The 13,957-nt window shown below is 45.0% G+C and overlaps 1 protein-coding gene across 5 annotated transcripts in view; it reads right to left on the bottom strand.

The window, feature by feature from the left end:
• RTN3 (reticulon 3) overlaps positions 1-13,957 on the bottom strand; it is a 39,509-nt gene that overhangs the window by 21,806 nt on the left and 3,746 nt on the right. For 2 of the 5 annotated variants that reach the window (XM_039482808.1, XM_039482809.1), the window contains exons 1-2: positions 13,702-13,862; positions 1,520-1,570 (exon numbers count right to left, since the gene is read on the bottom strand). The exons of 1 other annotated variant lie outside the window; for it this stretch is intronic. In XM_039482808.1, the coding sequence (XP_039338742.1) occupies positions 1,520-1,570; positions 13,702-13,831 (181 nt within the window). In that variant the 5' untranslated portion in view covers positions 13,832-13,862. Of the gene's footprint in view, positions 1-1,519; positions 1,571-11,146; positions 11,226-13,701; positions 13,863-13,957 lie in introns of those variants that run through there. 2 more of the 5 variants (XM_039482810.1, XM_039482811.1) reach the window with 2 other exon arrangements.

Below are 13,957 nucleotides of genomic sequence, written 5' to 3'. Positions count from 1 at the left end.
GGAATCCACAGCATAAGCTAAAGCACTGATGCATTTGCATTACTGTACTTACTGTTAGATGCATCACTATTAGGTGGGTCAGAATTTCATACCAACAGCAAGCTACTGTAGCTACCAGAGAAGACATAGGGAGAGGCTTTGCTATTTTCTCTCCACAGCTGTTAGGTCAATGCCACTAAGGCACTGCATATACTAGTAGCCCCAATACCAGTTCTGGTGGGGCCCACTGTTGGCAACCAATTTAATCAGCAGGTCACAATTCCCAGCTTTTAGCAACATTCTGCTTAGGCTTGGGTAGGATAATTATTCAAAGAGGAACAACCACTTATTTTAACTCTGTGCTGAAAGGATTTTACTGGGATTTTCTAAACAGTTTTTCCACTGACCACGTTTCCAGCACAACATACACCTTCCACTAATACAGCTAGAACCTATCTTCTCTGTTAAAATGCTTTCTGAGGGATATTATCCCCATTCCACAGACTAACAAATAAAGAGGGGAAGGGACTTGCCCAAGGCCCATATGGCAAGTCAATATCAAAGCTGGGGGTAGAACCTATGAGGCTGGGTCCAAGTTGCCTTCTCTAACTACTAGACTACCACTTCTCAAACTGGGGATGGGGACCCCTCAGGGGGCCACGAGGTTATTACATGGGTGGTCGCGGGCTGTCATCCTCTACCCCAAACCCCGCTTTGCCTGCAGCATTTATAATGGTGTTAAATATATAAAAATATGTTTTTAATGTACAAGGGAGAGGGGTCGCACTCAGAGGCTTGCTGTGTGAAAGGGGTCACCAGCACAAAAGTTTGAGAACCAGTGTACTAGACCATGCTGCCTCCCCTCAAAATAATGAGGCTCTTATACCAAGACAAGTAAAGCACAGTGTTCCCCTCCAACTTTCTCGGCATTGCTGGCAGGACTGCGCCCAAGAAATGTGCTGACTACAATGCCAATTCTCAATCGGCAGCTGGATGAAAAGAAAAGCCACAACATAGTATGGGCAGCCAGTCCTACATGTCAGCCGACTGCCTCCCTGGATTGTGGTACTAATCCACAAAGAATTCAGCAAAAGACAAGACTATCAGTAGTTTCAAAGGAGCTTTCCACATGAACAGCAGCAAACCTGTCCTGTTCTCCCGAACCTCTATTTCTTTGGGGTTGTTATGTACATTAGGAAATCCTGCACGTGCTCCTCGGCTCACAGCTATAGGTCCCTTTTGCCAATTTGCTGCTGATAGCACTAGCTAACTGCTGTATGGGGCGGGGGGGAAGAGCATGTCTTTATCTTTCTTACACCAAGAACAACGTATTGTGCACTAGCAACCAGGCCATAAGAGAGTAGCTTGACTGAACCAGATCATTAGCCAACAGCTGCTTAGTGGGTCACACGGTGAACTGTTTTGAAGCTACTTATAGATTTTTAAGGGATAATTCTGGACAAGAGAAAGCCTTATGCCCCAGTTACAGCCTTTCTCAACATTTTTCTTTTATTAGTGTACAAGAAAATGACAGACTTGCCTTGTGAAGTCGTAAAGAGAGAGACAGGCTGAGAGGAAGAAACAAAGGAATCTGAAAGAAAATATACAGGATGAGAATTTGACAATTATACACACTGCTTTGCAGTGAACCTCAACAGGTGCAGAAAGACTACTGGGAGGGGGAAGAGCTTCTTGATCCATTCACTCACCTTTGTGCAACAGCTCGTTACCCTTTTTTTTTTTTTTTTTAAACGAAGCAACTATGAATATTAAGCCAAGCAGTCAGTTTCACTCCACTTGCTTAGAAAGGACACGTCTCCACAATATACTGTTCCATTGTTACTTTATGAGGGAAATGGGGGACAGTCAGTGCTTGTGTGAATTCACTAGGTATCCGTTAGGGTTTTGCAAGTGTCTTCAGTACTAAGTGCACATCTTCTGAAGTGGTGGTAACTGCATCAGCTACACCCATCTAATAAATGGGTTTTCAATACTGCCACAACAGACTGTTAATGCAAGTGACACCAATGCAAAAAAGCTTGAACACATGTTAATATATGTGGGGTTACTGAAAGATGCTTCCCTTGTTAAAAGTTTGATTCCCACTTGTGTTAGCTATAAACTACACATCTCCCCAACCCCACTACAAAACAAAATACGTTTACTCTAATGAAGGCTGCATGGGAAGCGTACTATAGATCCAATCTAAACATCCAACTTCAAAGACAGAATCACCTCTGGCAACTACATAGACCACTTTCTTTAGATATGGTTTTCTATTCTCATAGCATCTCCTAAAATGTATCTAAAACAGCCTTCATTAAAATCAGATACATGTTATACAAAGAAAAGCAAGACACACATTTTAAGTCTGTGCTTCCTAAAAAAGAAATACTGAAGTTCTATTACTTCATTTAATATGTGCACTTTATCTCCAAACCAAAACCCCACCATTACACCACTGTCCCATAATGCACCAGTTCTTATCTTGAGATATCTAAAAAAGACTGTCTAGAAACAAGGAGATTTATTCTTATTTTCACTTGCAACAGCAGAAAGGAAGTTGTTGGACTCTATTCTAAGACAGACAGCCAACCCGGTGGGATTTTTGTGTCTCACATGCATGTGAAAATATGGCCTTTAGAATTTAAACTGATTTTACCATATAAAGGATGAGTTCACCAGTCTCTCCGTATGAAATTTCAAAAGCTTATTTTTCACATTTCAAGTACATGGTATACCAGGGGTTGGCAACCTGCGGCATGTGTGCCAAAGATGGCACGTGAGCTGATTTTTAATGGCATGCTGCTGCCTGCTGGGGTCCCGGCCCCACTCAGCCCCCCCGCCCACCGCTCTCACCTGTGGGGGCAGGAGCTTGGTCTTGCCAGCAGCCAAGCTCCCCCTTCCCCCGCTTCTTCCCCCCAGCGTGGTGCTTTCCTTCCCCTCCCACTCCCTCTCCCTGCCCTTGCGAGGGGGAGCGGAGCCACAGTGTGCTCGCTGCTCTGCGGAGGAGGCAGAGAAGAGGTGGGGACGGGCCCCTGGGGGAAGGGGTGGAATCAAAGCATATCTCCTCCAGCCCCCTGCCATGAGCACCCCAGCCCTCTGCCCTGTCCACTAAGCCCCCCCACACACACCCAGCCCTCTGCCCTGACCCCTGCACCCCCCCCCCACATACCCCATGCCCTAACTCTTGAACCCCCCCACATCCCCATCCTGAGCACCAAATGGGAGCTCCTGCACCCCCCCACATACATTCCCACCTGCACCCCCAATCTGGGGTCCCAGCTGTTGGCTCCACTCAGCCCGCTGCTGGTCTGGGGTCCCGGCTGCCAGCCCCTTGCCAGCCGGGGTCCTGCAAGCCCCACTCAGCCCGCTGCCGAACTAGGTGAACGGAACCCCAGGCCGGCAGCGGGCTGAGTGGGCCGGCGGCACAAGATCAGCATTTTAATTTAATTTTAAATTAAGCTTCTTAAACATTTTGAAAACCTTGTTTACTTTATGTACAACAATAGTTTAGTTATATAATATAGACTTATAGAGACCTTCTAAAAAATGTTAAAATATATTACTGGCACACGAAACCTTAAGTTAAAGTGAGTAAGTGAAGACTTGGCACAGCACTTCTGAAAGGTTGCCGACCCCTGTGGTATACCATGTACCGGAGGCAGCATGGTCTAGTGGACTGAGCATGGGACCAGGAACCAACTATACTTGTTATGATCAACTTCCTGTGTGACCTCAAGCAAAGGCCACCACCTCAGTTTCGCATCTCTAAAGCTTTAATACTGAGGTCCAATAACAAGGCAGTAGCACAGAAGAGAACAGAACCCTGGAGTCCTTACTCCCAGTTTCTTGCTTGAAGCACTAGACCATGTTCCCTCTGTCGGTTTTTTTTGTTTGCTCAGAACCAGTTTATCCAACTCTTCAGATAGGATATCTGCAGATGACTCATTTACCTTCCGCTATAATCCTGTGGAAACAGGACAGCAAGTTCTGGAACTTCAGGAACAAAGTTTCAAATTTTTTGCCAAGAATTCCACTGGGTCTACACCATGGGAAGAGAGTCTACCAGTCTAACCTGACAGCCGTCTCATTTTCCCCACTCAAAAGCCCCCTTCTTAACAGCAGATTTTAACATAAGAACTATTTATCTCTGCTTTGCGTAAACAAAAGTGGCCGTTTATAGTTGTTAATCAGTGATGATTGGGATGAGGAGTCTGCACAGGGTCTCCTATTGACAAAAGCATATTGTATGGCTTCAGACTGCATTCTTCAGTCCTAGATCTGTGTAGCTGAACAGAGATCCAATGGAGGAATTATGAAGAGTCTTTCACCTCAAACCCCGTGCCTGCATTCATTATGCTTTTCAAACCCAGAAGCTCTATCAATGAGGCTATTTAATGTCTTTAACAATAGGAATAGCTTCAAGTAAACATTTATTTTGATTTCTCAGGACTTTGTAAGAAGCTTTCAAATAGTTCTCGGAAACCAACTGCAAGCCTGACATTTTTAGTGGTTTGAAACTCAGCTTGTTTTACGTCAGACCCTGCATCTCAGACCAAAAAAACAGTACGGCCAATAGCTATAGGATTTTGTAGTTTCAAAGGACTGCAAGTATTTTTTACCTGGCTGTATCATCTCTCAAAATGCCAGAAAGCATCCCAAAACAAAACCATTAGCCCCATCCAGAAGATATATACCTTAGTATATTGATCTCTGAACAAGCCCTTTACTAAGGCCTAGGATTTTCAAAAGTCACTAGCAATTATGGCATCTCAGTTTTTGGTTAACCAGTCTGCCACACTTTAAAGGGGCCTCATTCAGTAAATGAGGAGCACCTGCCCTCTTCAGATCAAGATGCTTTAATGGTATCTGAAGGTGGGCACCCAAGAAAAGTTGAGTCACTCAAAACCATTGGTTACCTGTGAAAGTGTTGGCCTAGTGCTTCTGCTTATTTCCTTGTTGCACCCTCCTGCCCTTTTACATCAGGAGTAACCAACAGGTTTTAACGAGATGCTCCAGTGAATTAAGGCTTCCTCTGCTCCACTGGAAAGCCTGGAGCTGTAGTGTCTCCGTGGTTTTGGTCTGAGTGAAGGCTTTAGGTGCTAGCCTAACAACTATTAAATGCTGTCTAGGAAGATAAAGCTCAACTCAACGACATCTGCTCCCCTCTAATGATGGGCTAGAGAATGGTTTGTGCTGTGGTCAAAGCTTCTCATTTAGGAGCTGTGATTGGGTGAAGAAGAGCATGAGAGATCTCTTCAGCAGGACACCTGTGAAGACAGTCTAGCCAAACGGATTAAGTTTGGAGGCCATATGGGCAGGCTGCCGGCATGGTGATAAATCTGGTTTAGAGAGCACATAATGCTGGGAGCTACACTCACATTCAGGCAGATTAAGTTACCCACGGACTATGTGTTCTATGGGTATTATGAGAGGCCTGTAGATTTAGACCCAGCACTTTAACACTGGAGATATAGTAGTATTCTTAAAGTACATTAAGAAATATCTAACAGGTGGAGCATAGCAAATTAACCATGACTGGTATGGTTATACTGAGACTTGGCAGGATCCAGTAAAATAAAGCACTCTCGTGCGCCAGGAGACCCAAGCTCTCACCGAGTTTCTCAGCACTTTTTATAGGACATCAGAGCACATCACTCCCTATGTGACTCAATTCTCTCATCTATAGTACTTAAAACAACTTATTGTGAAGTGCTTTCAGATTCTTGGCTATAAGGTGCTGAGTGCTAAGCATTACTGTCGGTACAGTTCTGGGTTCCCATTGGTCAGATGCTGCCTTTTATCTAACAGAAATTCATTATATTTTAGCTATACAAGTGTTTATTGTATAAACACAGTACAGCACAATATAACTAATCAGCGTGATCATTATTTACCTAGTCAAAAATGGTGCTAGGTTTTCCATCAAGAACTTGTGATCTGTATGTTATCTTTCAGCCTGTCTAAACCAAAGTCAAAGATCTTACTTTCTGGTTTGAAATACAATTTGATTTCTTATTAGCTCTGGCATTACACGCAGAACAATAAAGTAATATTACTACATTTCTCCCCCATCATCAAGCCAGTAATTGTTAAGTGGACACTGATAAGCCTGTGATCTTAACTGCTACAAAACCAAACCAATTACTTTAAAACTCCCAGCTAGGCAACAGCCTTTTGGATTCTGTAAGCAGAGGGGCAACTGATCTATTAGATAAAGCCATTTCGGCTAGCTGAGTTGGAAAGGACTTCCGATTCATAACATGCAGCTTTGAATTGTCACATCAGATGGGTTTTATTATTTAAAAGAAAGTTACATACTGTAGCTTCAGAACTTCATTCGTCAGATACGCAGCCACTGGTATTTTACGTGTTTTGAGATTCAATTTTTCATTAGAAATTAGTGCTGGTTTCACAGCTCGGAGACAGATGTTCTCCATATTTATCATACAGCATAGATAACAGCAGTGCATGCTTATCCAGCACTGTCCAATCCTTTTCAAAAAGACTATCCTAGCACTGACCTGCCAGCTGAGACGAGGAGACCATCTGCAGAGATTGAAGGGAGCAGATGTACCCTTCTGGGAAGTTTCAACGTTTGCCTTTGTTAACTAGTAAAGAATGTCTTAGCTAGTACTCCCTTGAAATAATTATTGATCAGGGAGCTTCCAGTTATGGTGGTAACCAATTCACCAGCACACTGCCCATACCAGCACTCCCCCCATCAATACAGACAGGGAGTTGTAATTCTGCCTGGCATTTCTTTGCTGCTGAATAAAATGTCCACCCAACACAAATAGGCAGGCTGGCAATTTTGCCTTTCTGTGCTATGGGAGAGAAATTAGGATGTCTTACACAAGAAGGACCGTCAGAATAGCAGAGATGCTTGCTGACAGCCTTGTCACTAACCTCACATTTGTGAGGCATTTGATTAAATAAAGTTATTGTTAAACTTGATCTGAGCTATGTTAGAAGTTCAATTTTACGTCACGGAATGGTTATTTGTTACAACTGCATCTGCATCATTGTGTCCCATCAGACACTGTAATAATGGATAAACATATTTCAAATTAAGCATATTATTTTTATGAAGAGCTACAAAGCCATGCAATAGTAATAACTATTGATGAGAGGGGACAGCTACAAACTGGACACTAATTCTACATATTGATGTTCCCCAATGTTCAAATCCCAAGCAAGAAGTGGAAGAGGAATATGAACAGCAGCTTCACCTCTGAAGCCTTCCATTTAGTTGCAGTCAAACACACGCCCCGCTAGCTATTGAAAATAAAGCTTTCTGGGGCTCAGAGAAGCTTTCACGGATACAGAATGCTTGTTACTCACTCAAGAGACTAGCTTCTGAATCTCATCTAAAGGGCCCTTTAACATAAGGATAACGCTTAAGAAACTACTCCACCATCCTCATACAAATTTAGATACAGTTGAATAGACTTTTCAGGCACCTCTTATGCCTTTTTTTTTTTTTTAACTTTATGTTTCTATCAAATCAAGTGGAGATTTCTACTCCAACTGCCCATGTAACGTCCAGTCATGGATGTAGCAATTTTATCAACCTTAACTAGCTCTCGGAATCAACCAATAAAGAAGGGGGTCTTCTGGCCTGCAGACTCCTCCACCACCATTTCTTTGAGCCCACCTATTTGTATAAAGCCTTGAAATCAGGTTTTATCAGTGAATTTGTAGTGTTTGATAACCACAGAGTGTGTGGTATAAGCTTCAAAAATACTATGCTCGTTAGACCTAAAGGTTTTACAACCTTAACCATGGAGCCGTGATCACTTTTGTTGTAAGCCATCCCTGTGATTTTCCATTAATTAAGGGCTTGCTTTTGTTGCTAGGAAAATGCAGATCTCCCATAGTCAACAGCAGTTGTGAAAGAGTGGCTACAGAATGCAGCACTAAGTACCAGTGCTTGGATGAAGTATTTTGATGCCTTTGCCTTTACCACTTAGTGGAACCATGGTGTATGGTAGTGGTAGAGTTTTCTTACAGCATAACTAAGGGTTTCAGTGTTTCTTATATCTGACCTCTCACGCACCTCCCAAAGGAGAATATTAAACAGGATTGACTTGTTTTGCCAACCAAAGTCAGAACAACCATTAGCGTCCTCCTTCTCCCTGACAAGGTTTTAAGGACAGCCTGGATCATTGTAACTGCCAATTTTGAGATCAGGGACTGGATGGGGCTCTCTTCAGATCCCCTTTACACCACTTCAGGAACATCCAAAGGGGAGCACTAAGCAAAGCACTCCTGCCTATCCTCCCAAGAAATCAGAAATTAAATCTAGACCAGGGATCGGCAACCTCTGGCATGCGGCTCGCCAGGGTAAGCACCTGGCGGGCCGGGCCGGTTTGTTTACCTGCCACAGCCGCAGGTTCGGCCGATCGCGGCTCCCACTGGCCGCGGTTCACCATTCCAGGCCAATGGGGGCGGTGGGAAGCGGCGCGGGCTGGCGAACTGCAGCCAGTGGGAGCCACAATCGGCCGAACCTGTGGACGCAGCAGGTAAACAAACCGGCCCGGCCTGCCAGGGTACTTACCCTGGCGGGCTGTGTGCCAAAGGTTGCCAATCCCTGATCTAGACCTTCCGTACAGCAGCAATACTAACCAGCATGCCACCTGGATTTAATGCCAAAGAATAAAGTTCAAGACTTCTGCCATCCTCTTCAATAAATGAAAAGCTCCTTCCATTCACAAATGCGGTAGTGAGTCTGTTCTTAAACAATCATGCGTGCTTTCATCCTCTCATTTCAAGAGCTCTATCCACTTACCGTTCCATCTAGCTTCATATCACTGGGATTTCCACTTCTTGAAGCCAACAAACTGGCTTAAGGACATTTACAAATGTTTCACATTACTTTGAGCAGACTGATCCCCAGCCCACACCATGAAAACATCCAGGAGTAAGGCCCAGATGCTTTCTCCTTAAGAAGATCACACATCATTTTGATTTTTCTAGCTGCAAAACAGGACAATTTGTGTGACTGTCTGGTAACAGTGCAGTCTCATATGGACAGCGGGTGTGTTTTTCTCATCGGTTAGAAGAAAATGAAGGTTCAGGAGCAACACAATAAGCCTGCAGCCAGCGCTTACTGCTGCAGACTGCATTCAGTGGCGCCACAAATGCTCCTACGGTGTCCCTACATTGGCAATATTGCAATTACAATATCACTGTAGTGCAGCATGTCTATTCACGACACTGCCAGGCTCTGAAACACTTCAGTGATGCAACAAGCAGTAAAGCCAACTACTAGTTATGTAGGTTTCTTTCCAAACAATGCCCAGGACAGCACCCTGATGATACACAGCACCCCTGCAGCTGGTTTGGGTGATAAAGAAAGCAAAATAGGCCTGCCCCCCTCTTCTGTCAACTCTCCCATAATTAAGTACAGTAACAGAGTGAAAAGTTGCTGAGAATTCTATGGTTAAAGTCTGCATATTTCTCAATCTCAGGATTGTTTTCCTACATTCTCCCCTAGCAAATCTGACGACTGGAGAAAATAAACTATTACTACTTGCAGTGAATATTCTGCAGCTCTTCAGCACCTTTCAAGCAAGGATTCATTATGCTTTATGCATTAAGGCTCAAAACCGTCCCCTAAGGAAGATACAAAAATATCATGGGGGAAATTGAGACACAGCAAGGTGAATTGTCTTGTTAAAGTTACTCCGGGACACAGCTCAGAAATAACTATTTCTATACCCAAGTCCCTGTGCTAGTGACAAGACAAACCTCAATCTCCCTGCCTTCTAAGACTCAGAGAATTATAAAGCTGATTCCCTAACAGCAAAAAGTAAAGTATCTATAAACAGGGCCAATGATTTGCCTGAATTTGATTATGATTTGTATTCCAGTAGTGGAGAGGTTCCAGATGAGCTTAGGGTCCCATGTATAGTGTAAAAAAAAAAAAAAACAAAAAACAAAAAAAAACCCTTGCCCCGGAAAGCTTCATCTGGATTGACAAAATGTGAGGGGAAACTGAGGCGTGATATGGAAAGTACTTTGCTCAAAGTCAGAACAGGTCACTGGCAGAGCTGGGAATAAAACCCAGGATTCCCGAGTCCCAGTTCGATGCCCTAATCATTAGGCTACATCACTTATGTATAGCTCTCAACAGAAACCCTGTGTATCAGGGTTTCTCTGGAAAACAATGTTCTCTGGTATCTTCTTCAGGCTATGTGGGGAAAGGTGAGGAGGGAAAGAAATGTTTACAAGGGTAACAATTTTTAGAGTGAACAATATTGCATCTTGAAATGAAATGCTGAACACGTGGGCAGGGGAGCCTGGTAATCATGCCGCATCATTTAAAATAGTGTATTAAAGTTATCTTACAGGCTGAATGACAGGGATAAGGCAAGGCCCGAAAGTACAAGGTATTTTGCTGGGTTATAGTGGTAACTATAAGAGCACTTAAAAAAAGACAACCCTGATGACATAAGATGCATATGAGTGGTTTGTAACCAGTAATAAAATCTTAATTAACTTCTTTGCTATGATTTACATCAGAAGTCTATACATCTAAGGAGTTACTGTATAATATTCATAGTGTTATTCTCTCTTACTAAGCATGCACAAAATCTGATTTTTCAGGGACCAACAGCTCTCATTGACTCCAACTGGAATTATGACTGTGCAACATCAATGAAACTCAGGCACAAGTCATTATGCATAAACAATTCACTAAGCAAACAGATGGTTTTAAATCTACAGAAATGTTGCTATTTCAAATGAAGGAGATAGTCCGCATTTTGGACTAACACCACACAAAGATTTTTTAAAAAATGTTATTTGCAGTGGGATTTAAAAAAAAAAATGCAGTGCAAACAACATCTAGAACAAAAACAAGAATTCAGATAAGATATACAAATTACTGTAATAAACATTTGGTTTTGTGAATGGAAAAAAAACCAGATAGATTTAACCAACACTTTTTAAAATGCATCTGGTAGGCTACCTATGCTTTTAGTATAGATACATTAACAAATATTGAATTAGCTTAATCCCCTGGGTACAGATGGGTAAACTGAACTGAAGAGAGGGCAAGTTATTTGCCTAAGGTCACAAAGCAAGTTACACCCAGGATAAGAACCCAGGATTTCTGACACCCAACCCATCCCATGTTCTAATCACTAGACCACACTACCTCTCCAATCGCAGAAGACATGGATCTTGCATGCAAGTTGTACCAAAATGATGTGGCATCTCATCCTGCATATGTTTTCATCTGAGCTTAAGGCAGAGACTGTGCACATTTAATTATCTTGGGGGACAGAGCCCACACCTGATTCTAGAAGTAACATGACCCTGAAGCCATTCTGCCTCCCGATTACAACTTGCCTGTTAAACCACAGTGCCAACGGCCATCAAGATGGGTCAACATTTATAGAGCATTAGCTTATCTGGAGGATTTGAGGACAAAGGTTTGTGAATCACCTCAGCTATCCTAGGAATCAAACAATTGTGGTGAATCAGAGAATAAATAGCCCTCAAATACTGGGTGAAAGGGCTGCATTTCAGGAGCAGACAGGGAGATGGATTAACCTATAACCATGAAATCAAAGCACTAAACTGCTGAGTAATAACCTCCCTTTGCACCCCAGTTCAGGCACCAAGTGAAACATCTGGGAGGAGGGGGTGGAAAAGCAGCATGACGCAAGGTACCAGAAAGGCATACATTCAGACTTCAGCCCCACAGCAGGCGAGTATAAAACATGCTGTCTCATACTGCTTCACTTGCCCTTAACTCTACAGATCTGCCCTGTTCACAAGTAGGAAAGCCATTTCATCTCCTTTGAGATTAGACTCACTTGGCATTTCAATAGAGTGTTGGGGCTTTATGAGGAAAGGTGGAAGCTGCTATACAGCTCATAGGGTGAGATGAGCAGCATCTACAGCCACCATGGAAAACTAGCTTCTCAACCAAATGAAATGAATTCTATCTAGTGAGAAAAACACTAGAGGCTGGCATATTACCACACAGGAGACAGGGAATATAGTAAGCAAGTTAAAAAGGAAGCCCCGTGCCATGAATTTTTAAAGCTAATCAATTATTTTTGCTCTGGATATGTGTGTCAAAAGATGAAATTTTGTCTATTATTTTTATGGCTGTTATAAGAGGCTCTGCCCCTTTAAGAGCTGTCACCTGCCCAGTTCTCTCTTCCCCCCCACCCCCCACCCCAAGGCATCTGCACTGCAGATCTTTACAAGGGAAGCTAGCTTGCCAGCTCCCAACACCGAGCCTGACAGGGATACAAAGGGAACTAAAGCACAGCCTCCTCCTCCTATTTTGGACAGCTCCCCCTAAATGAAGGGGGGATTTAACCACACACTGCTTTGTTTGATATGCTCTCCCTCCACCCCCACTCCGTTTAATGAGCTGCAACATGACAAAAGGGAGCATTTACAATTACCACCCCCTCAAAAACAGAGATCACTGCAAGTTTCTACCAGCCCCCCACCCCTCTTCCACCTGCCCTGAGAAATGTCTGACTGAGAAAGGGATTTTTCTAAGAATTAATGTATCTTCCCACTGCCCATGTCTAGTTTTAAACAATGCAGGAGGATGGGGTGTGTGTATACATCTTGCATCATCTGCCACCCACCCCTTGCGGAGGGGTGGTCCAGCGGGTATTGTGCCCTCTCCACCCTCCATGATTTTTAGACAATGCCTGCTGTTTTGGGGCACTCCAAAGGGAGAAATGTGTTGCGTTGCAGAAGTGTCCTTTAGAGACAGAGATGGTAAGAGTCATCCCCAGTTTGGGAGGTTCAGCAAGATCTGGGGGAGGAGGGTGAAGACCACCAAAGGCAAAGGGAATCTACCTTATCCCCTCCCTTCAGTTCAGACACTGCTCCCTGACCCAGTCACCGCTCTGATGCCGGAGGGGTCACTGTCAGAATGAAACTAGAAAGTGCAACACAGACATTCCCCAATCCCCACCTCCCCAATCTGAGTCCCCTGTGTCAATCCCCTGCCACCCACCAAAACTCATCCTGCCCTAAAATCACACCCTTAACCATCCAAAATCCACACTATCTACCCAGCCCTAATCCAAACCCCACCACAATTCTCTCCCTGAATGCTAAACCATGTCTTAACTCCCACTATCACCCCAATCCACCCACTTCCTACCCTAGACTCAGCCCCCTGAAAAACATCCATGCCCCTAAACTCAGTCCCTCGAGCTTCTCCCATCCTCAATTCAAGCCCCACATGCCAAATTCCTGCCACCCTTGTACTACAGAGTCCCTCACTAGCCCCCCCAGACAATAAACCTCATCCCCTCCCCCACATCCTACAGCTCTGAACCCCACGCCCCTCGCCTCGATCCACCTTCCTGCCTGAGGCCCCTTACCCCAAATCTCAGCCCACTGAAATCGCACCGCCCACTCACCCGCCAAACCCAAACTGCCCCCCAGCTCCTAATGCCAGAGCCCCTCCCGGCGGCTCCTCTCTCTCGCCACCCCACGCGGGCTGTTCCCTCCTCTACGCCCCCGCCCCCGCCTGTCATCAGGCTGTTCTCCGCCGGCCGCTCGGGCTCTGCCCACCCACCCAGCTACTTACCCGGCTGTTCCACCTCCCCCCTTACCCGGCTCTTCCCAGTCTCTCCACCGGCTGTTCCCCCCCATTCGCCGCCGCTCTCCCCCCGGCTGTTCGCCCCCAACCCGGCTGTTCCTTGACCCCCCCCCCCCGGCTCTTACCGGCGCAGGACTGGGAGCTGGTCCCCTTACAGTCGCGGCCGCCCGCGGGGATCGGGGTGGTACCCGGCTCAGAGGGGCCCCCTCCGGCGGAGGAGGAGATATACGGCGACTGGGTGGCGGGGTCGGCCATCTCCGCGACAGCAACAGGAGCCTCAACACACTACGCGTCCGTCCCTCACGGCGGGAAGATACGGACTGGACTGACGCCGCGCAACGGACCTCGGTCCTCCTAGGACGGATTGGGAGGGCTGCTCAC

The sequence above is a fragment of the Mauremys reevesii genome, linkage group 7, assembly GCF_016161935.1.
Source record: "Mauremys reevesii isolate NIE-2019 linkage group 7, ASM1616193v1, whole genome shotgun sequence".
NCBI lineage: Eukaryota > Metazoa > Chordata > Testudines > Geoemydidae > Mauremys > Mauremys reevesii.
The sequence above is the reverse complement of the archived record's forward strand: the minus strand, read 5'-3'. Positions and strand labels throughout refer to the sequence as shown.